Source organism: Lacerta agilis, chromosome 13 (genome assembly GCF_009819535.1).
Source record: "Lacerta agilis isolate rLacAgi1 chromosome 13, rLacAgi1.pri, whole genome shotgun sequence".
NCBI classification, from domain to species: Eukaryota; Metazoa; Chordata; class Lepidosauria; order Squamata; family Lacertidae; genus Lacerta; species Lacerta agilis.
In genome coordinates this window covers 35,822,787-35,846,266 of record NC_046324.1, presented here as the reverse complement: position 1 = coordinate 35,846,266, position 23,480 = coordinate 35,822,787, and the positions used below count along the sequence as shown (strand labels likewise).

The 23,480-nt window shown below is 42.9% G+C and overlaps 1 protein-coding gene and 1 long non-coding RNA gene across 8 annotated transcripts in view; one reads left to right on the top strand and one right to left on the bottom strand.

Annotated features, from left to right (window-relative positions):
• Positions 1-4,981: 4,981 nt before the first annotated feature.
• LOC117056348 (ankyrin repeat and fibronectin type-III domain-containing protein 1-like) overlaps positions 4,982-23,480 on the bottom strand; it is a 371,686-nt gene continuing 353,187 nt past the window's right edge. For 6 of the 7 annotated variants that reach the window (XM_033166584.1, XM_033166581.1, XM_033166585.1 and 3 more), the window contains 8 exons: positions 21,462-21,677; positions 19,885-20,051; positions 18,331-18,481; positions 17,347-17,515; positions 16,478-16,644; positions 13,146-13,356; positions 8,873-9,528; positions 4,982-6,403 (listed from right to left, as the gene is read on the bottom strand). In XM_033166584.1, the coding sequence (XP_033022475.1) occupies positions 6,116-6,403; positions 8,873-9,528; positions 13,146-13,356; positions 16,478-16,644; positions 17,347-17,515; positions 18,331-18,481; positions 19,885-20,051; positions 21,462-21,677 (2,025 nt within the window). In that variant the 3' untranslated portion in view covers positions 4,982-6,115. The remainder of the gene's footprint in view (positions 6,404-8,872; positions 9,529-13,145; positions 13,357-16,477; positions 16,645-17,346; positions 17,516-18,330; positions 18,482-19,884; positions 20,052-21,461; positions 21,678-23,480) is intronic. The other variant, XM_033166582.1, reaches the window with a different exon arrangement.
• On the top strand, positions 6,314-20,835 carry LOC117056350. The gene is made up of 3 exons (XR_004427724.1): positions 6,314-6,419; positions 19,865-19,988; positions 20,278-20,835. It is a non-coding gene; the product is annotated as an uncharacterized LOC117056350 (long non-coding RNA).

The window sequence follows — 23,480 nt, the reverse complement described above, 5'->3', positions numbered from 1 at the left end:
CCCTTAATGCCTCTTCCACAATGTCTAGGCTGCTAGTTGGTAACAGATTTGGCTTCAGGTGCAACAGAAGGCCTGACTTGCTTGCAACTTCCAGGCTCTGCTTATTGACAGAAAGGGTAATGCTGAAAACCAAGGTCTCCAATACCAAAAGAAAGTTCCCCAGGATTACTTTACTGTGTCAAACCCAAATTTGCTAAACTGAGGAAGAAGTGGGATAGAAGTAAATGTATGAGGTTTTTCGATGCAATGGGAGCATCCCACATTAGGGGACAGTGATTGTAAATAATGTGTCTAGCAGATTGTTTTCTGAGCTTTGTGAAGAGGTTCATCACTGACATCACTATCAGCTGGAATACCCATAGGAGTAGATTCTATTCAGACTGTAGGGTGTTCTGTCTGCTGAGCCAGTCTTCTGTTAAATTAAGAATTTTCATGTATTTCAATCTGGAGGAAAGGCTATTCTCCCATTCATCTATTTTCTATAGTCTGGGTGTAACAGTGTTGATTGAATTCCTTCTTGCATGTTTATGCACATCTCTGCCCAGTAATTGTGTGGGCATAGGACTGATCTGTATTTGCAGTTGGAACAGCAGCAGCAAGAGTTTGATCATTCTTGGTTCCAGGCTGCTGGTGCTAATTTGATACTCTAACCATGTTCTCTGGGCCATTTTTGGTTGAGCTCCTCAACCAAAGAGGCTCACATCCATAGTGATAAGAATGTGGTGGATTTCCAAGAGTTAATCCCTGAAACTTCCATTCTTAAGACAGTCAATCCAGGCACCAAGCACTTTTGACATAAGTCTACATTGCAATCTGTTGTTGGAATAAGAGAAACATCTTATACAGGAGTCCATCATGAAACTTTGTCTATGCTTTTACACCTGGCAGAATACCATGTTCTCCAGAAGTTGAGAATTCCAGAGTCTGCCTATGAATGTTGAATGGCTCATGAGTGGATGGGAACATCTGGTTCCTCTGGGTCCAAGACAGCTCAATCATTGTACCAGTTTACCAAACCAAACTAGAATTAGAAACTTGTTGAGTCTGTTTAAATCAAGCAGATCACTTGAACTATAAAAATAAATAAAGTGTTTGGGAAAGGATAGTTGGTTCTATGGCTTGAATGTCTCTGAGTTGCTGTGTGGCTTTGAGAAGTTGTTGATGTTTACTTTGGCTCCTGGACATAGTTTGTTCACCTTTACTTTTGTATTCTACATAATCTTGCCTCCGAGATAGCAGATTCAATGAAACAACCCATGAGGATTTTGAGGAACTCTTCGACATCCTTCTTCCTGACTTGTTGGTGCTTAGGTAACTGATGTGGACTTGGATCACCTGGGAAGAAAGTGCCAGAGACCACCCCTCTATCTGTTACAAGAGGAGGGGAACTGGTGGCAAGAAGAGTAATATATTTTCCTTCCCCATAGGATATGGGACTAGTTTATAGGAACAGACTGAATATTTACTTTGTTGGCGTGTTTGAAAATGAAGCTTTTAGATTGTTGGGATTTGTAGAATGGCTTGAAGACCTGAAATGACTTGTTTGGGTGTGAACTTTGTCGTCTTAGCTATACGGAGGGATTCTGTATTAGCCTTGTCTCAATTTGAGCAGTTTCAAGGGGAGCCCAAACACCATACAACCCTCAAAAAGGATAGCTGGCCAACCATGTTAGAGTATGTATAAACAATGAACTTTTTTAACGTCTAAAGTTCCTGTGCTCCACTATATTGGAAGCACTGCATTATGTTCCAAGTTACATAGCATCTGTGGAAGAATTCATCAGCACAATAATTATGAGGGAGATCTAACGTTCATCCTAGATGGTTTTGAATATTTCTGTTCTGCAGCAGTAAGATTTGCCGCCCAAAGGTGAACTGCTTTGGCAAATGGAATTACCCGATAAAGGCATAGGATGCAGCCACTTTGCAGAAGCTAAGCAGGTCTAGGCCTGGACAGGAAAGACCACATACAAACCCTTTGCATGCTGCCTTTTGTTCCATGGAGGAAGGGTTGGATACATGCAAAATAAATAACATGTTTGTACCATCAAGGTTAAGGCCCCCTACTTTGAGAAGTATTGCTGTGTACTTAAGGGACCCCTTTCTCTTTTTTGTAAATAATTTTTATTCATTTTCCAATAAAAACATTCATATTAATAACAAAACAGACCAAATCTTACATTAAAAAACAAAAAATACAGCCAATTATACAGTCCAAATTAAAATAATTTCAAAGGTGAATTCCCATGTTCTGAATTTCAAGAGATAATGTTTCCTGCTTGGCAGAGGGTTTGACTGGATGGCCTTTGTGGTCTCTTCCAACTCTATGATTCTATGAATGTCTTTCATTTATTTTCTGCTTTCTTCTTGGTTGTTTCCCAGTTTTCTAATTCTGATATTAACTATCCTCATCTCTCAGCCCACCAATCGCTGATATGTGGCTCTCGTATCTTTGTTCGACGATTCCATATTTCTATAATCACAGAGAAGGTAAATTTTATTCCATGTTGTTCTCAGTCATATTATTTTGAAGCACAGTCCTCTTTCGATAGCCCCTCCTTTCTCTGCCATTTCTTGCTCTGAAAGGCTTTGGGCTTCCATCCAAGATTAAAATTAATGATGCCATGTTGTCTTTGATCTGTCTTAATAAGCTGATGTTTCAAACTGTACCATGGGATGTACTTGGCAGTCAGTAAGTTATATAAAGATTGTTTCCGGTTTCCCCAAGATATAACCACGCCAGCTTTCCCGGGCCCTAGAAAAGCTGGCAGGCATCCAGAATTCACCGTCACTCTCCAAACCATATATGAAAATATTCCATGCAAGCAAATGCATATTTTGTAAAGTACATCCTTTTTGTGGTTCAAATAAAAAGTATCTCCAGCCTCCTTCAGATAAAGGAGACTCCTTCTTTTTCCTTCTGCGTCACAACTGCTACAGCCGCCATTTTCCCTCCTCAGCCTGAGCCACTTCCATATCTGATTTTACTCTGCCAATTTTGATTAGGGCTCTCCGCTGAGGACTGTGGTGCCATACAGCCAATTAATTTTACACCTTCATTTCCTTGGAGAATTAATTCTTTCTTGGCGAGGTTCACCAAATCATGAAATAGCAAATATAACAAATACAAAAGTACTGCAGCCGCTCACCTCATTAATCAACACGCCAAGATGGGAGCCTTTTTGAAGTCCGAAACTTAACCTCCAGAGACTGTAGTTAAGCAGATTTTTCTTTTATCTCTTTCCGTCCAGAACACACCTGTTTTTTGTAAAAATCTTTTTAATTTTTAGAAAACAGGTATCTCCTGCTCGTGGGATCGACTCCGGAGAGTTCCTACTTTGTGCCATTTAACACCCAGCGTATCAGCCCCCACATCTTGTTGCGTGAGGCAGATAATGGACAATCTGCGGGCAGCAAGTCCCCCCCTACCCTGGGGGGGGGGGTCAACAGGGCTAATTACCCTCATATTAACCCTGAATTTCTGGCACTGCTGGAGGTCTGATCTCATGGGAGGCAGCCATTTCCCTCGGTAGGAAACAGGAAGTCAAGGGACCCCTTTCAATCAGCTGGTATGGCTGTCATTGACATCAAAGCTGCTATAAGAGCACCCACTTGTAAATTTTTGAGTAGTTTGCAGAACTACAGACATTTACAAAAAACTAAGGAGAAAAACCTAAAGCAAGTAGCTTGATGAAGCTAGAGCATGCCCAGCAGTTACAAAATGTTGAGTGGTAGTTGAAAAAAGGAAAAGGAAAATGAGGGAAATGCTCTGCTTCAGTTCCTTACAACTTATAGTATCACAAAGGATATGGCTGGCTTTCTAAATGGTATGATTTTAGAAAGATCTGGGAAATGGGCAACATTTGCCTGGATGCTGAGGAAAGAGATCAGGTCCCTTTGGGTTACTGAGCCAAGGATCCTGTCTTCATAGATCCCACCCTCTTTTTCTCAGAAAGCTTGAGTGTACAGGTGATTTTTTTAATTAAAAAGTGAGTAACAGCTTGCCTAGGGACAGTTACACCTGGTCTCAGATTGGGTATCTCCCTCTTTTTAATGTAAAATGAAAGGTCTTTCAGATTGCAGAGCTGATTTAAGTGTTACAAATGATTACTGCCACTGCCCCCCAAAGTGTGCAGCCTTTGTAATCTAACTCAGGATGTTTTTCAGTGAATGGGAATATCCCACTCTGGTAGGACAGGAGAACAGTATTATAAATGGAATTTGCCCTTAATTCTGGTGTCAGAAAAATTGTGAGGGCATGGAATGGGAACTTAAGCTTCTAGGAGGGAAGCAGTGCATAGGAAGGTACATTATATTAAAGCCTACAATTGGTCCAACTAGCTAAACATTGTCCACATTGATTGGTAGCAGCTCTCCAAGGTTTCAGACAGAAGTCTCTCCTAACAGTACTTGAAGATGCTGGTGATTGAACCTGGGAACTTCTGCATGCAGGACAAATGTCTCATGGGGACTGAGAGAAAGAAATACATTCACACTAGATCTTCATGGAACAGCTGCCAGGCAGACATGATCTGCAGCAGAGAACTGGAGAATGTTAGCATTGTTTCACTCTTAATCAGCTGCTTTCCCCCTGCAGCCCCTTTCCTTCAATGCAGGAAACAGTGTTTTTTTTGTGGAAAGGGGTGCTCTAAGCTTGCTGTCCAAAGATCAGGACTTGTTTGTACTTTCTCCACCTAGAGTGGCTCACATGAACCTTGGGAGAATAATTTCTTCCTCAGATAATCTCTGCTTCTTTCTCATGTGATTGGACAGAAGAGAATCAGTGCCTCAGCAGATGTCAGCTGGTAGGATTGGACAGAAGGGAAAAGAGGAAGAGAGGATCTTCTTGACTTTGGTACTAAACTTTGTTACCACCTTTTCTAGAGTGTGTGTGCTGTAGTCAATGCTCAATTGCATGGGCTTTGCACTGCTGTGAGGGAAGGCAGGAATGATCTTTGTTGAGATATTTCCCTGCTTCTCAACTGCTTGGGTGTGTGGTGTGACTAGTCATGGGATTTAGACCAACTGTGCATATATGGGAGTGGTAGCCCATGTCCAGTGCTACTTCCGCTTCTGTGGAGGGGTAACATCTGGTTTACATGATATGTGTTTCATTTACAATCTTCAACTGCTTGCTGGGAGATGGAAGAAAGAAGCATTGCTTCCCTACACTGTAGGGGAAGGTAGGCAAGTGAATAGCTTCCTGAGAGGAGTTAACTCTAGACCTAATATGAACAATCCTTGTGCTCCTTTCTAGATTCTTGCCTAGAGGAAAGGGGAAAGCAAAGCTGCTTAAAAATAAAAGAGAAACTATAGGACTGAAAATGAAGAAAGCATAGTTCTCAGGAACCTTCTTCCAGACCCACAACGCAGCCTGCCTGGGGCAGGAGGGAGTGCCTCTTTCTGGTGAGCTCAAAGGTTGGCTTAATCTTACCCCTAAGAGAAGGTTCTAGTCCAGATGTAAAGTCTTGTCTGTCTCTCCCAACAGTAGAAAGGGCTTTACAGTCCTGCACAGTTCAAACATATTTTATATATTGTGCTGCGTATATTTAAGGTGGAATTAAGAAAAGGGAAATACATTTTTCAAAGAACTATGTGCAATTTCATATTTCTCCAGGTACAATGAGAACACAGATAACAAAACATGAAGTCTTTGTGAGCTCCTTGTGCTCCTCCCACCTCCAGGCCCCAACTCTGGGCCCACTTTAGTCAGAATCCTTCAATGTTACATTCTCTCCCTCCCTTCAACATTCAGAATGAAAAATATAATTAAGTATTGCTTCTTTATCCCCAACCGGCTCTTCTCCTTGCAAAAAGCGTCTTCACAAATTTAATTCCTTTATCCCAAAGGCTCCTGTACCCCACCCACAGATCGTAGGAGTCATAACAAACAAATCTTGACATCTTTGGTTAAAACAACACACACACACACACACACACACACACACACACACACCACAGAGCAACACACTGCCCAGTATGCTCCTATTTTGGCCTGTGGTGTCTGGCACAAAAGTTTCTTTTCAAGAAGGAAGCATTAGTGCTGAGCTTTCTGCTCACTGGAAGTTGGATATTCTTCACTTTTCCTTCCTAATCCAATATATCCCCCCTCCTCTCATACAGTTGTTGCTGGCCCATACTGAAACAGGAGAGGGGAAGTCTCTTTGATCCGAACATAGAACCTCCCATCAGGCCAAGCCTTTTGGAGTGAGAGGGGCAGGAAGTCATTTGGAAGCCACTGCTCAACTTCATCTGACACGAACACTAGTCCAAAGTGTTCCAATTGGTCTTCACTGTAGCAGAAAGCATCTGCATTTCCCAGGACATCGCGTGAGACCTCGTTCATCTCCTGCACCACCAGCTTCACCACATCTTCTGCCGACATCTTGTTGGTGAGGTGCAGCTGTGCAGAAATAGAGGTAAGTAAGAGCAAGAGGAAGGACAAAGAAAGACGTAGGTATACCCAAATAAGCTGGCTTCCCCTAAAGAATAAATCCAGATACTTACTGAGAAATTAATGTGTCTTCCTAAACTTATTCCAGTCCCACAAGAATAAAAACTGAGGGCACTATACTCCAGCATAATTGAATTTGGTGAGCTATCCTAGATTCAATTTGAGATCAGCATATAGTATTGGTGCCCACAGGCCTTCTGGATAAACAGGAATAGAACTTTTGGCCATGCCAAAAAGTGCAGAACATTGAAGATGTTCTGCTGATGTGGCATAAAAGTTACCTGATCACTCTTTTTAGGAACATACCAGTGAGAAATTAGGACAGAAATAGTGATACCATTAAAACAGCTTTGGAAGATTGCAGCCCATCAAGAATCCAGATCATTCCCCCTTGCTTTCTATAGCAAGGAATATTGTCTGAATGCAAAGAGCTATATGCCATGGCCATACTCACCAGGACACCATCACTCAAGAATAGGCGGTCAGGTTTGGCTTAGGTTTGAGTCAAGCTTAGACCAGGCTTTTTTCAGCTGGAACTCACCAGGTGGGCACCATTGCCATTATAAGATAGCAAGGGAGGCATTCATGGTGAGTTCCAGCACTTCTTTTTCTAGAAAAATAGCACTGGCTTGGGCTACATACCAGTCATGGCTACAACAACCAAGAATGATATAGAGTGTATGACTCCCACCCATTTGGGCTCTATATGATAATTCTTTAACAAACATTGTCTTCTGCCTGTTTACTCATTTTATCCGACTGTCCAAAATGTAGACACTATGAAGCCAGACTGAGGTTCAGCCCTGACATTACACACAACCATAGTTTCAAAGAAGATTCAAAGAAGGCCATGGGCTCACACACTCTTATCTGTTCCCAGAAACAAATGCCTCTCTCCCCACTCTAACCTATTTGGTCTTATGCATGATTTTTTTGATAATCCTGGTTAAGGGCACTCCTTAATTCAGGACACTGGTTCTGAAAGAGGATCCTGTGGCCCACCCCTAATCCCTAAGCCACAGTTGTATCTGTAATGCCTTCCTAAGCTAATGCAGCTCTAATCAATCAACATCCTGCCTTCTATGCTAGAAAACATTCTTTGATAGTGGACATAAATCACCATTCTCTTTTTAATGTTATGGTGAATAGTTCCTTGGTCACAAGGTCTGGAAGAGAGGACAACAGAGACGATGCCCTGGTGTCCTGTAGTCAACCCAGTGCAATCTATGTATCTACACCAGAATTGAATCTTTACAAAGCTCTTTGCTCCAGTGACTGCAGTGTGGTTTATCTTCAGAACAAACGCTGTTAGCTAGAATAGTAAAGTTTATTGGTCCATAGTCTGAACCAATATAATGACTCATGTGATGTGGATGGAAGGTTAATCCTTAACAAGTCAATTGATGTCTAGTGCATTCACGAAGGCTACACTGTAATACCATACCATGTTCAGATCTACACTGTACATCTCCACCCCATTTACTCCATTTGAAAATTCAGCTATTTATGATTCACGAAGCCCTTAGTTAATAGCATTATAATAAACCACCATAAATGTGCAGCATTGCAACCCACAATCAAAGGTTATTGGTGAGCTCAACAACTGAACTTGGCTGATGTGGAAATGAACTCACTGGAAATAATCCCCAATAAGTAAGATAAAGGTAAAGGACCCCTGGATGGTTATCAACTCAAAGGTGAGTATGGGGTGTAGCGCTCATCTTGCTTCAGGCTGAGGGAGCTGGAGCTACTCCACAGAAAGCTTTCTGGGTCATGGCCACCATGACTAAGCTGCTTCTGGCGCAACGGAATACCGTGACAGAAGCCAGAGTGGTACCTATTTATCTACTTGCACTGGTGTGCATTTGAATTGTTAGGCTGGCAGAAGCTGGGACAAAGCAACGGGACCTCACCACCGTCACATGGATTCAAACCTCTGACCTTCCAATTGGCAAGCCCAAGAGGCTCAGTGGTTTAGACCACAGTACCACCCGCTAATAAATAAATAAGGTAGCAGAGGCAAGAACATTATGTTCTGGGACATTCTTAGGTTGTGTCTAGTGTGATTTTATAGCAAAAAGGATGTATAATCTAATAAACATAATACATATTCTTCTTGTAAGTGGATAATTAAAAGTATAGGGAGCTACTGTCTGGGTACATCCTCAGATCATATGGAATAATTAACAACAGTATTCCAATTCTCTGTGGCCTACTGACACTACTATTGCCAGCTCTGGGATGCAGCCCCAAAAGAAGCAATAGTGAGAAACCCATTTAATGGAAAGTATCAAGAAGGGGAAGGGTCACATGGCCAAATCTGGAAAAAAGGAATACATCTTCTTCCTGCAAGTGTTGCCTCCATTTTCAGTACTGCACTATTGTATTGATGAGCCAAGACCAGGATTTTAATGATACCTTAACGCTTGTTTCTTTGGAGAGCCCTGTTTCGTACTGAGGGCACACACGTAAGGCGAAGGAGCCTGTTGACTTGACCCGGTTTGCTACATGTCCTGGATCTGCTGCCTCCTGGAAGGTGTGAGTCCATTCCACTGAGCGTGTCCGAAAGACAGGCTCAGAACTCCCTGCAGGACAGCCATGCCTGGGGCTGAATTCTGAGCCTGTCCCAAGTCTCACAGGGCTGCAACGGCCTACAGTTCTGCTTTCAGTTGGTGAACTGTCAACAGAGCCAGGGCAAGACTTTCTGGCCCCATGGCAAAGGGGTTTTGGGAAATCCAGACTGCTGGTGCGGACACAGTAGGCCTGCCTCTTCTCTGTGATGCGCAGCAGCTCTATTTGCCGACTAGGAAGCACAAAGTCACTGTCATAAAGCTCTGGGGGAGGCCGAGGCTCCTCTGGAGGAATAGGGGGTGTCTTTAGCTCATGGTTCTGCAGGACGTCAGGGGCACTGTCCCTCAAAGGGCGTGGATTTCTTCTACTGCAGCACTCAGGCCCTGAAGAGGGGTAAAGAAGGTCAAGCTCTCTGGGGCTTTGGGCTCTGCTGGAGTCATAGTCACTGTCTGTAGCTAAGAATACTTCTGATGAGCCCTCTTCATCTGAGTTTCCATGTGAATCTGAAAGAAAACAATAAAAGATTACTTCTTTAGCGGGGAATTATCTTGGAAGAATGTGCAGTAATTCACTCAAGCAAGCTGTACAAGTGGACCTGAGGGTCAAACCTGTTTCTACTCCAAGCGTGGGAGTTCTGATTGGCTAGACCAGGGGTGAGGAACCTCTGGCTCATGGCCAATCTTGCTCTGCCAGGTTGTTTTCCTGGTAACACAAACTGAATGGCAGTTGCATTACCTGTACAATCCTGGGAACAGGATGTAACCTGTTTAAAGCATTTATGGGCAAGAGCACATCATCATCAGTTTACTTGGAAGTGATTATCTGGCCAATGATCTTTGTGAGTTTCTCCCCAAGCTAGTCTCCTTCCTCTTTATTTTTAAGATTGGAGCAAAAGGGATTCTGACACTCCACTCTTGCCCAGTTTCTTTTCACTGCCAATTTTTAACCATTTTTGCCTGGAACACGTTTATCCCACGATCTTGAAACAGATTCTGCACATGCCTTCCTCATTTTTCTAGACAATATATATGTACAAGGGAGGTGAATAGTCTAGGTGTTGTTATTAACAAGCAGCTGGCAAGAGGTACTAGCGATTATGTTAAAGATTACAATGCATCAGATTCCGACAGCTCCTAAATTTGTGCTGTCAGGATATCATCAAGGTTAATGATAGAAGTTTTCTTATTAAAATGCTGGTGACAAAGATAACTTGGTCTAGATAATGGAAGTTTTGATAGCACCTTCAGCTTTACATGCAGTGGTTAAGGAAGGAAAATCTGCTTTCACATGTAAAGGACAATAAAGTAGATAAATCCAAGGAAATCAATAGCAAAGAAAAGGATGCATTTATTTATAAAAATATTTCTATACCGCTGTATCATAAAAATATATCACAGTGGAGATATATAATATATCACATTGTGGAGATGTACTATTAATTGCCTGCATAGGCCTGGTGGAATAGAAAGGTTTTCAGCAAGCTTTGAAAAGTTGACACATAAGGTGCCCACTGAATCTCTATTGGCAGGGTGTTCCACAAGACTGAACTGAGGACACTGAAGGCTTGATTTCTCGTGGTTGTCAAATGAGCCTCAATTCAGGGAACAACCATATATGCTCCTGCAGATGATCTCGGTGATCGAGCTGGAATATAAAGGTTCAGGCGATCCCCAAGGTGCCTTGGACCCAAGTTGTTCAGTGCTTTGTAAATCAATACAAGAACCTTGAACTTGGCTCAGTAATAGATGGGTAGCCAGTGCTGCTCTTTTAACAATGCTGTCACGTTCTTGACTAGAAACTCCTCATCAGCAATCTGGCTGCAGCATTCTGCACCAGCTGGAGCAGCCCCACACAGAACACATTATAGTACTCTATCCTTGAGGTTACCAATGCATGGACTGCAGTGGTTACCAGTGCATGGACTATCCCTGTCCAGGAACAGCCATAGTTGGCGAATCAGATGAAGCTGGCAAAAGGAACTCATAGCCACAGGGGACACTTGGGCCTCTAGTGACAAAGATATATCCAGGAGTATCCCCCATACTTCTTCTGAGGGAATGCAAACCCATCCAAAACAGGTAACTTGCCAATTTCCCAAACGTGGGAACCACCCACCTAAAGAGCCTTTATTCAGTGAAACAGATTTATCTGTAAAATAGATTTTGAAAAACATCTGAGCAAAGAGAATAAGCGAAAATAAGCTATCTAGGGAGATAAACTGGTAGAATGTCCTTGTCAGAATACTTCCAGAAGAGGACTTCCGGCTGGCGACGCCATAGCGGGTGGTCGGGGCTGCTTCGGCTGCGAGGCGCCCGATCCATCCCGGGGGTTAGGAGCCGCGCTACCGCAGCGCGCGGCTCCGGTTGGGGTGCGGGAAGAGCGTCCCGCACCCTGGGCTCCCCGGCTGTGCCCGCGGAGGCTCCGAACCCTTCCCCTACCCCCCTGTAAAGGGGGAGTGGGGGTGAAGGGACAACGGAGCCGGGCTTACGGGGATATGCCCCAACCGGGATGCAAATGCGGCGGCAAAGCCCGCGGTGAGCGTCCAAGTTCTACCTGTGAAGAATGGAGCTAAAGGAACCCGGTGGTCGTGAGTAAATAATCTTGGCAGAAATCGTGTTTTTGGAACGATCCGGGGGGAAGGAGAAAGGCAGCCTGCCTCCCTCCCTTCGAGCCTAAGAAATTAACCAATTTGAGGGATTGCTGCCACAGAACTGGTTATAAAGTATCTAAAATCGATACATGAGACTGGCAAACTTTTTTCTTGGGAAGCTAACTAGCGGAAAATATCTCTATTTAAAGTTGCGGTGTTTGCGCTCCAGCTTAGGAAAATGGCGACGAACAAAGAGACAGGAGAAGAAATATGATACCCACTTCCTCCTCCTCTGCCAGTATGCTGGGTTTTGTCCTTGAACTGGTATTGAACTCTGGACTAACAGATGAACAAAGGCTCACTGCCTTGAAGGTGGAATTAATTTACAGAAAAGTCAAAGTCTTGTGTGGGGGTCTGAAATGGAACCAACTGCCCACAGAGGAGGCTAACAAAACTTTTGACACTTTGGAAGGAAATCTTGTCAAAGAGCTGAGAGGATGGATGGAAAGATGGGAAGAAATGAATGAGCTACTTCGGAGAAGAAATTCGCTTGTTGGGGGTGGCAGCCCCAAGGCGATGTCAAGATTTGCTATATCCAGTCCCCGAGGTGTGAGCTCGGGGGCCAGGGACAGAGAATTAAGGTATTTACAAGAAGAAAAGGAATGTTACAAAGAACCGGAGAAGCTGAGAGAGGAAGAGATGGATACCTCGGAGCTCGTGGCAAGGAGAGCTTTGGACTGTGCCTGGATCTGTGGAAGTTTGGAGAGGGAAGCTGCATGGAAGTTCAGTGCTGATGCCATCAGGAGAAGAAGAATGGACAGAGGGGGTGTGGGGTGAAGTATTAAGTAAAATCTAAAGCAACCTGTTATGGTATTTTGAAATCGGAGGGTGAACACTGTCAACAATAGTTTGTTTTATTATTTGTTTGAATATGAAAAGAGATATTTCAAGTTTTTATGTTATTAGCAGCAGTTCAAAGGATAGAAGAGATAGATTTGATGAGGATGATCTGTGAGGATTTATGAGGATGTAGTATAAATGAAGTCATTTTAAGAGGTTTAAGTTTATAGATTAAGACGATTAAGACTAAGATGAAGATTAAGATGAATGTTTCACTTTATATATATAATTAAGTTTAATTTTTTTAAATGAAGAGGTTAAAAAGTAGATTATGGATATAAACTCGAAGGTGAAAAGGCAGGGGAAGTCAACTGTCAAGATTGGAAAAAGAAATTTTTTTTTGTAGATGTCTAATTAAGAAGAAAAATCATGGCAATTTTTGTGTAAGATGTGTAATTGTATTTGTTTTGTATGTGTATAAATGTAGGTGTGGTTAAGGTTGTATGTTGTTATAAGTAAAAATGTCAATAAATTCTTATAAAAAAAAAAAAAGAATACTTCCAGAAGAGGTTGTCCAGACAGTTACTGGTGAGGTTTTAGATAAGATACCTTGTGTTAGAGCAGAGGGCTGGACTAGGAGAGGGGATTGATTAGCAGTTATAAAAAGCCCAGAAAAATGCAAACACTCACCAGAGTTGAGCTTGCGGCTCATTTCAGGAGAAGGGGTAGGTGAAGGAAGGAAGTCCAAATGGGAAGAGGTTGATCGTGTTTTCTCCTTTAGCACAATGCTAGATTCTTCAAGAAACCATGTGAGTGGGATGCCACCAGAAGGCTGCTTGTACCGGGCATGCTGCAATGCATCCATCATCCAGCGCATTTCTCGCCAAATCTCCTCCATTTGCTGTCCAAGAGAAAGACACAGAATCAGCTCCTTTTTTGGCACTGAGAAATCTTTCAGTAGGCTGCGCAGCGCAGCAGGCTAGCCACAAGTTTTGCCATCTTTGTATGAGAAGGAGTTGTACACACATATTGGTGGATGCTCTTACAGATTCTCCATGTGAGGTGGATATGGTTTCTACATACTTATGTTAATACACATGTAGAGCTTATGCACACTGGGGTGTAGTCGCTTGGTGTGGCATGGGTAACTTTTTACAGCCCTGAAACTACCCCACACATTCCTTGAAACTCTTTAGACTGCTGTGCTGTGCTACCAATCTGGATAAATAGGGTTCATTCATTGAACATGTCTCAAACAGGAGCACTTTCCTAGGATTGCGTCATTTCTCATAACTCCCCCTCTAATCACCACTCCATATTTATTCCCTTGAATCCAGGATTTTGCAGAGAAGTAAATTTACCCAAGGCCATAATAGAAGGTGGCATAAGATCAATTTCTTTTTAATCAGTTATTGAAATTCCCTCACACCTTGGCCCTTTGCATTCAAACTGTCAGACAGTTAAGATCAATCTCAGGCAGGTAAGCTTCATTTTTGTGGTCCACAGTGTGTTTTTGGATTTGTGGTTGAAGACAGGAGATGGCCCCTCCATTGTATGAAATATTCACATTGATTTTTAATTGTATTTTTATTGCATGCTTTCTTATTTTGTATTTTATTGTGTTACAGTTGGAATTCAATGTAATTCAAATTGTAATACAATATATAAAAAATAAAAGAAACAATAAAAATACAAGCACAAGCACAGTGTGTTACAATTGCTACAACAGGAAGAAAAAGCATTAAGTGGTCTGCCAAGACCTTCAGCAATTTTCAAGTGGTCCATGGGGAAAAAGTTTTGGAGTCACTGTTCTAGAGGACAAATTTGGATTTGACAGGAGACAAACTTAACACTTTAGATGGGCTTGCTGGCCAGAGCTGTTGCATGCCTTTGAGATCCTTCATTATTGACAATAAATAAATCTTAACACAGCACAACACAGCTGAAGGCATGCTGGCATCACCAGCCAGATGCTTTGACTAGTAAGAAACAAAAGTGGGAGGTCTGGGGTAGGAGCTATCCTATAAACAATGTTGGTCACTTACTACTAATTTTCTTTCTGGTATATGCAGCAGGATCCAGTAAACAGTGAACTAACACTCCCACTACTGTAGGAACAGCCAGGATCATGTTGCTAGATATTCTCAGAGTGTGGCTGGGCATCTATATGACAGGACAACAGGAAAGATCTGCTTCGAGGACCCTAATTTGAGGAAGGTCTGCCACTCGGCTACCAAGCAGTTAGTGTTAGCCAGGCTGGGTCTGGATGGTATATATGCCTCTGGGTTAATAGGTCACTGCTGCCACATACCCTGAAATGCCAGGTGAAGGAGGTTGAAAAACAAAGGTTTGCTGAACCAAAAGGGTACTTGCCAGGATGATGTAGGTTTCTTCCTCAACATCTTGGAAATCAGTGGGGTTCACAGAAAGGCATATAGAAATCCTCTTGTCACTGAAGATTTAGGGTGCCCAACCCCTCTGCTCCTTCATCCAAAAACCTGGAGAACTTGTGGTTGTCCAAGGTCTCCTGAACCACTGCTGAACTTGACTGAATACTAACTAGGAAAACTCCATTCTCTGCTTGCTGAGGAAGTCTGCACATTTGCAGGGTCCTTCATGTGCTGGTCATTCCTGTAGAGAAGGCTGGCCTCCACCAAAGTCACCCAGCAGGAAGGATTCCTCGTGCTGCTATACAGACCTGTGTGGCATGTCTCTCCTTGCATGTTCTGGTGCACTTTCACTGTTATGGTGTGGACTAAGCCATAGGTGAAAGTGCAACTGTCATGCAAAGGCCTAAAGGGTGAGTAAGATCACTCACAACTCCAGCTAGTCTATGATCGTTTCACATCCCCTGAACCATCCTTCCCCAGCAGAGGAGACTGGCATTGGACGTCATCACTATGCAGGGAGGGTTGTGAAGAGGTGATACCTTTGCCTGACTAGAGATAAATACTCGTCCTTCCCTTCCCTTTTATTTAGACAATAGGCAGAAGAAAGCAAATTAATAAGGTACTGGGAGCTGTCAAAGTAAGAATAAAAGACCACGAAGGAATAAGAAGCAGGATCTGTAAAAAGCCCTGTCTTAAGGCAAGCAGGGGCATAGCAAGGTAAACTGGTACCCGGAGGCAAAAAAAAAATGTCAACCCCCCCCCCCCGGCATGGGAATGTCAGGTAGTACACGGTGCGGAAAATTTCTTCTCAACCCCCCCCATTGATCCCCCCCCCGCAAAAATGGTTTTACATTATTTCATATTTTCTTACAAAGGAATAATAGCAAGTAATAATAAAAAACTTTTCTTTATATCCTACCCTCCCCGGCCAAAGTCGGGCTCAGGGTGGCTAACATCAGATACATAACATTGGTATAAAATCAAACAATAATTAAATTACCTCCTAAAAACATCTCAAAATCAAATTAAAGTCTAATTAGATGGCTTTCCACAGGGTTAGGGTTGGGAACAGTAAGTGTTCTCTGAACTGAAATTTCAGCCTTCATGACATAGGAAAACAGCCAAGTGAACAGCTATTTTGTGGAGGAGGGTCAAGATATTAACTGATAGGCATGAAATTTCATATATAGCTATATAATCCCTAGTATAGTAAGATAAGACCTTCGGAGCAGGCATTTTCAAAAAAAAGATTTAAAAAAAATCAAAAAAATATTTGTTCCTTGATAATTTGTCACCCCCTCCATTATGGAACCCGGGGCGGCCCCCCCCCTTGCTATGCCCCTGAAGGCAAGGCAGGCAAGGTATGGAGCCAGAGACTCAAGAGTTGACTGATGCAATCAATCATTTTGGTTCCATGTGACCTTGCCTGTCCTAGGTCAGTGAGAGTGTTAATCCCCTGTTTACTGGAAACATTTTGCATGCAATCCCAAGGCAAGAGAGCTATATTCCAGCAATTAGCCATGTAAAGTGGATATATTGGATTGGTTATACAGCGGATCAGCAATTTGTCGCCTAGCGTATCATGCTGAGCATCTCACACACAATACTTTCTACTATTCCTCTGTAACATACCTGTATATAGTCCTGAACTTGTTGATGCCTCTGCTTTGCAGTAGTTAATTCTGAGTCTGAGAAGGCCTCCCTGAGGCTCTGTTGAGAGAGAAGTGACTCTAGCTCCAAGAGGGCAGACACTTGGCAATACTGACTAATGAACTCGTAGTCATAAGTGAAAAAATGAACTAGAAAACAAAGGAAGAGGAGGGGGTCAAGTATTACCAGGGGACCATCACAGAAGCAGATCTAATCATTGCCAACAGAACTGGAGCTAGATAAAGTAGAAAAAAGCTCACAGATGAATTTGGACTATCAATATTTGTTTTATTTTATTGCAGTGGCCAACATGTATCTCACATCTACCCCTCCATCGAAAAAACCCTCAATTTGTTACTAAAATAAAAAGTTAAAAAATATTAAAACTTGATCTTGGTTTTTTTAAAAAATAATCTATTTGACTGCTACTGTAAGTTCTCCATTGTGGTGCAATGATGCTTAAAAATGTGTCCACCTTAAAAAGAAATATTAAACTGACTGCTCCCATGGTTCCCCCACTGTGATAATTTGATGGGGAAAAGGTTTTGTGACACCTGCCCACACATTATGTCCTTAAAACGGGGCCACACCTGTTTTTACACTGTAGCCATGCCTATTTTCATAATTTGGTCCAGAGGGTTAGCCATAGGTCAATGTAGCATTCAACCTGAAAAAATGGCATATATGTGGTCCTCAGGCCATGGCCCCAATCACATAAAATATTTTTAAAGTACTTTTTAAGAAACTCATTGGATTAAGGATGACATTAGATAGTCCCTTTGTGAAGAAGCAGGAAGCAGAGGACAACAAAATCGATACATCCCAAAGGATCCCCTTGCAGCCATTCTCACCTAGCTCAAAGATCTGAAGTGGAAGTGTGAGAAAGCCAGACCGAGGTGTGTGAGGATTGTTCTGGCCAGGGGCAGTACACACATCCTCAGAGAGAGGCAGAAGAAGGAGAAATGAGACCTGTCCTCCGAAGTCCAGAACTTCCTGACTGTACAGGCGAAAATCTTTGGCCTGTAGAATTCAAACACGAGAAGGCAATATTTTATTGATGTACAGCCACAACTTAGCAACCAGTTGAACATGTATAGGTGATGTTATCATCATTATAATATATCTGGATGATTCTTTGAAACCATCTTTTTGCAGCTTTGAAATTAAATGGCTTTTTCTTACAATATTGGGATATTTCTGGAAGACATCCTTTTAGATCTTTGCCATTGTTCATAGACACACTCTTACTAAGTTTTGGCAAAGTAACATAGAAGGCCAACAGGCTTTACATAAGAAGCAAATGAACTTTTGGGAGGTGAATAGCAGGATCTATTGTTTAGACTGTGATTTCTGCTGCTGTCAGACTCTCCTAATCCTATAGGGTAGAATACCCACCCCCTAGATATTTAAACTTTTTTTAAAAAAAATCACTCCCAGGGGTTCATCTTGCAGGATTCTCTTGTTTAATCATGCCAAGAAAACTAGGTACAATAGTTTCAGCCAACTAAAAGGTTGACCTACTTTAGACATTCTCTGAGGTGCAGTCCTATCTTACAGTTTGCACTACTGCCTGAGCAGGGGCTGCTTACACTGCAGTGCAGAGAATCTGCATCAGAATGGGAATCATTTCAGTGTAGGGCTCACCCTTGGCTACACTGTTCTTGCTTATAAAGAAGAATTTCTATCTGTATATTGGCTTAATATTCATGATATGAAGTAGAAATGGAAAAAAATGTAAACTGGCACCAGTGCAGTAATGTTTCACTGTATGAGCTGCAGAATCAGCAATACCTCTTTCTCCTCACATGCACAATACAGCCCCACCTAAGAGTTACCTCATGTAGTGGGATGTTGACCATTTGCATCAGCTCTTTGATTGCCACTTGAAGCTCCTGAAGGAAGAGATTCTGGGTGGTCTCGAGATCTTGCTCTGTGGGAATTGGCTCCTCCTCACTGGCTTGGTGTTGCAGCCACTCCCATTCCTCCCTTGAAAAGAAGACATAGGGATAAATGCACAAATAATTTACATGCAGTAAATGCCTAGTAAAAAATGTACATGATTATGTTGTTGCTTGCTCGGCAGGACCGATGCTAGGCTTTCTTGCGCCCTAGGCGAGACCACCTTCTGGCGCCGCCTGCCAAAGCCTGCTTTAGCGGGAGGTGGGTGTGGTGGAGAGGCAAGCAGCAGTTTCTCCGCTGTAGTGGAGAAGCTGCTGCTCGCCCGCCCCGCCCCCTGCCAAAGCCTACTTTAGCGGGAGGTGGGGGTGGTGTAGGGGGCAAGCAGCACCTCTCCGCTACAGCGGAGAAGCTGCTGCTAGCCCGTCCCACCCCCCCGCCCAAGCCTGGCCAGCGCCCCCTCCATTTTGGCACCCTAGGCAATTGCCTAGTTCGCCTTAATGGATGTGCCGGCCCTGTTGCTAGGACGTGTATTTTCACACTTCTTCTGGAAGTGCTTTCATGTAGGAAATGTGTGATGTCCAGAGAAGACCTCAACGTCTGCATATCATCATGGCATTTAGTATGGGAATGAATACATGTATGCACTTTGACATGAAACCTGGCTTTTTCACTTGGAAGGAACTAGGGCAAAGAGCTAGGAGCAGGGGGGGACGGGACTTTTTTGGACCACTAAGTTAGGTGGTATAGGGCAGGGGTGGCCTGCAATCTACTCACAGAGTTAAAAACTGGCAGTGATCTACCCCCCTTTGGGGGGTTCAGGTCAAAGTTGTTGAGCTTTTTTGGGAAGGAGGAAGGCCCATTTTTGAGGGGTTCAGGTCGAAGTTGTTGAGTTATTTCAGGGAGGAGGTGAGATGTTGAGCTTTTTTAGGAGAGCCACAGTTGTTTAGGTTCTTTGGGGGAAGGCAATGATCTACCAGTGATCTACCTGTTGGACATGCCTGGTATAGGGCATACAACCCTACAGTTCTTATATTGGACCCATGAGCCAGCAGAGCAGAGAGAATTAAAAATATCTCACTGCCATAGTCTGAGATCAGAATAGGAACCTGCAGTTGCTTCAGAAGTCACAGATTGGTTATGCCACCCGGAGCTGCTATCACATGATTAACATGCAGCCAAAAGATCTCAGTTCAGTATGTGACTTTTCCTTACTTAGTACATATAACATCATTTAATGAGCAATTCATCAGTTATCTGGAAATATCTCCTTTTAACATCACCATCTCAACCTGCTGGCAAACCTGCCTGCCCGGTCCATATATTCTCTCTTCCATTTCTCTTGACCGTACCCACTTAGCTATAGTCAAACCAACAAGGGATCTCCCTAACTCTAACCCCCTGACAGAGAGCAAGTGATGTAGAGCACAATGGGATTAAGAAAAAAACCTTGGCCATTAATTTATGCTGCAGGCTTGGATTGAAAGCCCTACCTGGAGATGTTTGGGTTGCTTCGTATCTTCACATGACATAATATGTTGGGTAAACGTTCAGGCACCAACACTCGGATCTGGTCAACAGCACTACAGAGCTTCAGGTAACCCAAATAGAGACCTGGGGGGAGAGCCTGGCTGCTTCGCTGGTGGTAAACCAACTTGTCCTAAAGAGAGAAAATGAACACAAAATGGCACATCTTGCTGCAGAAACCTGACAAAATTCAATTGAGAAAGAGGGACTCCACAACAAGGCTAAGATCCCAAGATGCTGCTGTTCTTGCCAGTAAGGGTTAAAACAGTGGTGGAATTTTGAAAAAAGAAGCAGCAGCAGATCAAACAACAGTTTGTGTGGCTTGAATTCAAAGTTCAGTCTAGGTATTTTGTCTACAGCTTCCAGGATCCAACCAAGACCAAAAGCCTCAGGAGACAGACTGGCACGGGGCAGGAGGCACCAGAAATTTTACAAAGGAGACTGTTGTTGTCAGATATTCAGACTAGTGTTGCAATCTCCAGGAACTGAGACTGCGTTGAACTGGCCCTTTAGTGGTTTGGCCTTTGCTAATCCTGGCAATGGCTTTGAATAAGCACTTTCAATAGACCCTTGTACAGGTGCTTGAGTGCCTTTTGTTGCTGGAGACACTTGGCTGACTGAGAGGAAATGAAAAGAGAGAGGAACAACTAGACGAGGGGTCAAGAGGAGGAAAGGCTGGGCACTCACAGAAGGGATTCTTTGCTAATACCTGCTAACAAGCTGGGAAAACAACTGCAACTGGATGCAAGAAGGGTAAATGTATCGAAAATAGTTATCTGAATCCCTAGTGGGAAAACTTACACCTGGGAAACCAACTTTTCCTTTGCCTCTGCAAAGTGTCACATACCTTGAATAAAAACTAAGCAAAAAAGAAGCTGAACTTCTGCTCTCCTAAACAGGGCTTAATGCAAGCCAAATGTCACCACAAGTTGGCTCCAGAATCCATTTTGAATGCCCTGGAACATGTCTGTCTAGACCAGTACTGTTTATTCCAAAGATAGGGAACTTCTTTTAACTTGGGGTCCACATCCTATTCTGGCAACCTTCTAGGGGGCACATGATAGTGGTGTGCAGGACCAGAACAATGAATGTTAATTTTATCTTTATATAGTATCTAGTCTCTCCACATGTAGACACCCCTCTCTATCTTACATCCAAACAAGCAAGAGACACTAACATAATTCAATGACACATTCTTTGCAGCAAAAGCAGCCAAGCAGGACCACTAAGTGTGGCCCAGGAAGAGTCTCAAGGATCAGAGAGGGACTTGAAGGGTTGCATTTGACCCCTAGGGGTTCTCCATCCTTGTTTTCTCTGACTGGCAGTGGATTTTCAAGGTCTGAGGTAGTGATCTTTTCCAACCTGCCTTCCTACAATCCTTTTAACCGGAGAGACTTGGGACTGCATCTGGGATTTTCTGTATGCAAAGTATTTGGTCTGTCACTGTGTGCCTCTGAATATGAGCACAGCCTTTCCATCACTAAGCACACACACACACACACACACACACACACACACACACACACACACACACACCAGCCACCTGCATGGTCATCAGCAGCACATCCAGAGCTGTAGGCTCTTCTGGAGATGAGATGGACTTGCGGCTTGTCTGCAGCTTTGAGAGGGGGACCCAGTGGACGCTTTCAAAGGTCTGGTTTGTCTTCACCTCCTTTAGGGTCACAACTAAAATATTGCCCTGCTTGTCTTTGATGGGCTCAAAAAAGACATGTCCCAGATCCTGAATTCCCAGCAGACCCTTCATAATAATAAAGAGAGGAAAAAGTCATTTATGGAGTGGAGTTTGGCTCTATATGGCTATAGCTGTCAACTTTTCCCATTTTTTAAGGGAAATTCCTTTATTCTGAATAGGATTCCTCGCAAGAAAAGGGAAAAGTTGACAGCTATGTATATGGCATATCCTCTATACTCTCCAAGGGTATACAGTGGTACCTGGGTTCCCGAATGGCTTGGCTCCTAAACAAATCAGCTCCCAATGCTGCAAACCCAGAAGTGAGTGTTCAGGTTTGCGAACGTTTTTTGGAAGCTGAACGTCTGACACAGCTTCTGCGGCTTCCGCTTAAGTGCAGGAAGCTCTTGCAGTCAATCGGAAGCTGTGCCTTGGTTTTCGAACCATTTCGGTAGTTGAACGGACTCCCAGAATGGATTAAGTTCAAGAACCAAGGTACCACTGTAACAGTAAAAGGTATTGAGCATTTAAATATTCAGATAGAGGTGCTTCTTTGCTACCTAAAACCAAAGTCACCTGACAATACATGAATAATAAGCAGATAAAAGTATTTTAACAATTAACCAATTAAATTTACATACATTTATATATTACAACACTTTGAGAGCCAGTGTGGTGTAGTGGTTAAGAGCGGTAGACTCGTTATCTGGGGAACCGGGTTCGTGTCTCCACTCCTCCACATGCAGCTGCTGGGTGACCTTGGGCTAGTCACACTTCTCTGAAGTCTCTCAGCCCCACTCACCTCACAGAGTGTTTGTTGTGGGGGAGGAAGGGGAAGGAGAATGTTAGCCGCTTTGAGACTCCTTTGGGTAGTGAAAAGCGGGATATCAAATCCAAACTCTTCTTCTTCTTCTTCTTCTTTGGCAAAGCTGTTTTTAGTGAATCTAAATGAACACCATGGTTTTTACTCATTATGAAGAGTGACTAAGATAGCCACTGGCTTCTTGAAATCTTTGCTTTCTGCTGTCTGTCAATATTCATACAATATTTGTACAATTTGTACAATGTTCATACAATGTTTGTGCAATATTCATCGCACATAGTTAAAAAGTTGCTTGCGAAAAAGCTTAACCACATATGGAACTGGCTATACATGATAGCCAACAAGTACAGCCATTTCAATAAGTCAATATCATTTATAATACCACCAGGCTGAATAACCTTTCATCGGGAAACTGGTAGGGAGTACCTAGTCTGCACCACTGCCCCCCCCCCATCTTCATCAGTCACCTCTATTTTCATATTTGTTACTTATTTATTTCAGCTTATTCTCAGCCACCGTGGAGGTCTGTTGTCAGGCAGAAAGGAAGAATAAGTTAATATTTTCTGCAATCTATATCACTTTCCTCAATAATTACTTTACTGGCATTGAAGGAATCTGTTTTGGAGGACTACTCCCAAGTACCTGGTGTGCATTATATATTTGCAACTAAACTTTTAACTGATGAATTGCACTAGTTAATCAATTAAAGCTTGATCTATTAAGATACTTGTTAAAACATGCAAAATATAGCATAAAATAGAAATGTCTGTTTTGCTCCCAATAATGTAGCTCAGAGACAACATAATGGCTTCACAATGTGCATGTTGGGTATGCAACAAATGTTTGAACAGCTAACCATTTATTATTAGGATTTTTCCCAATAGGTGAGTTTATGTTGGAAAGGAACACAGAAATTGGCCCCTGGCCAGAAACACATCCAAGAAACTCTGAACGTTATCAATTGCTTCTGCTTCAAACTCAAATGCCTTCTTAGTGATGGATATATCTCCTTGACTTTTTAATCCTACTCACCTGCCTGAGTTGCTTAG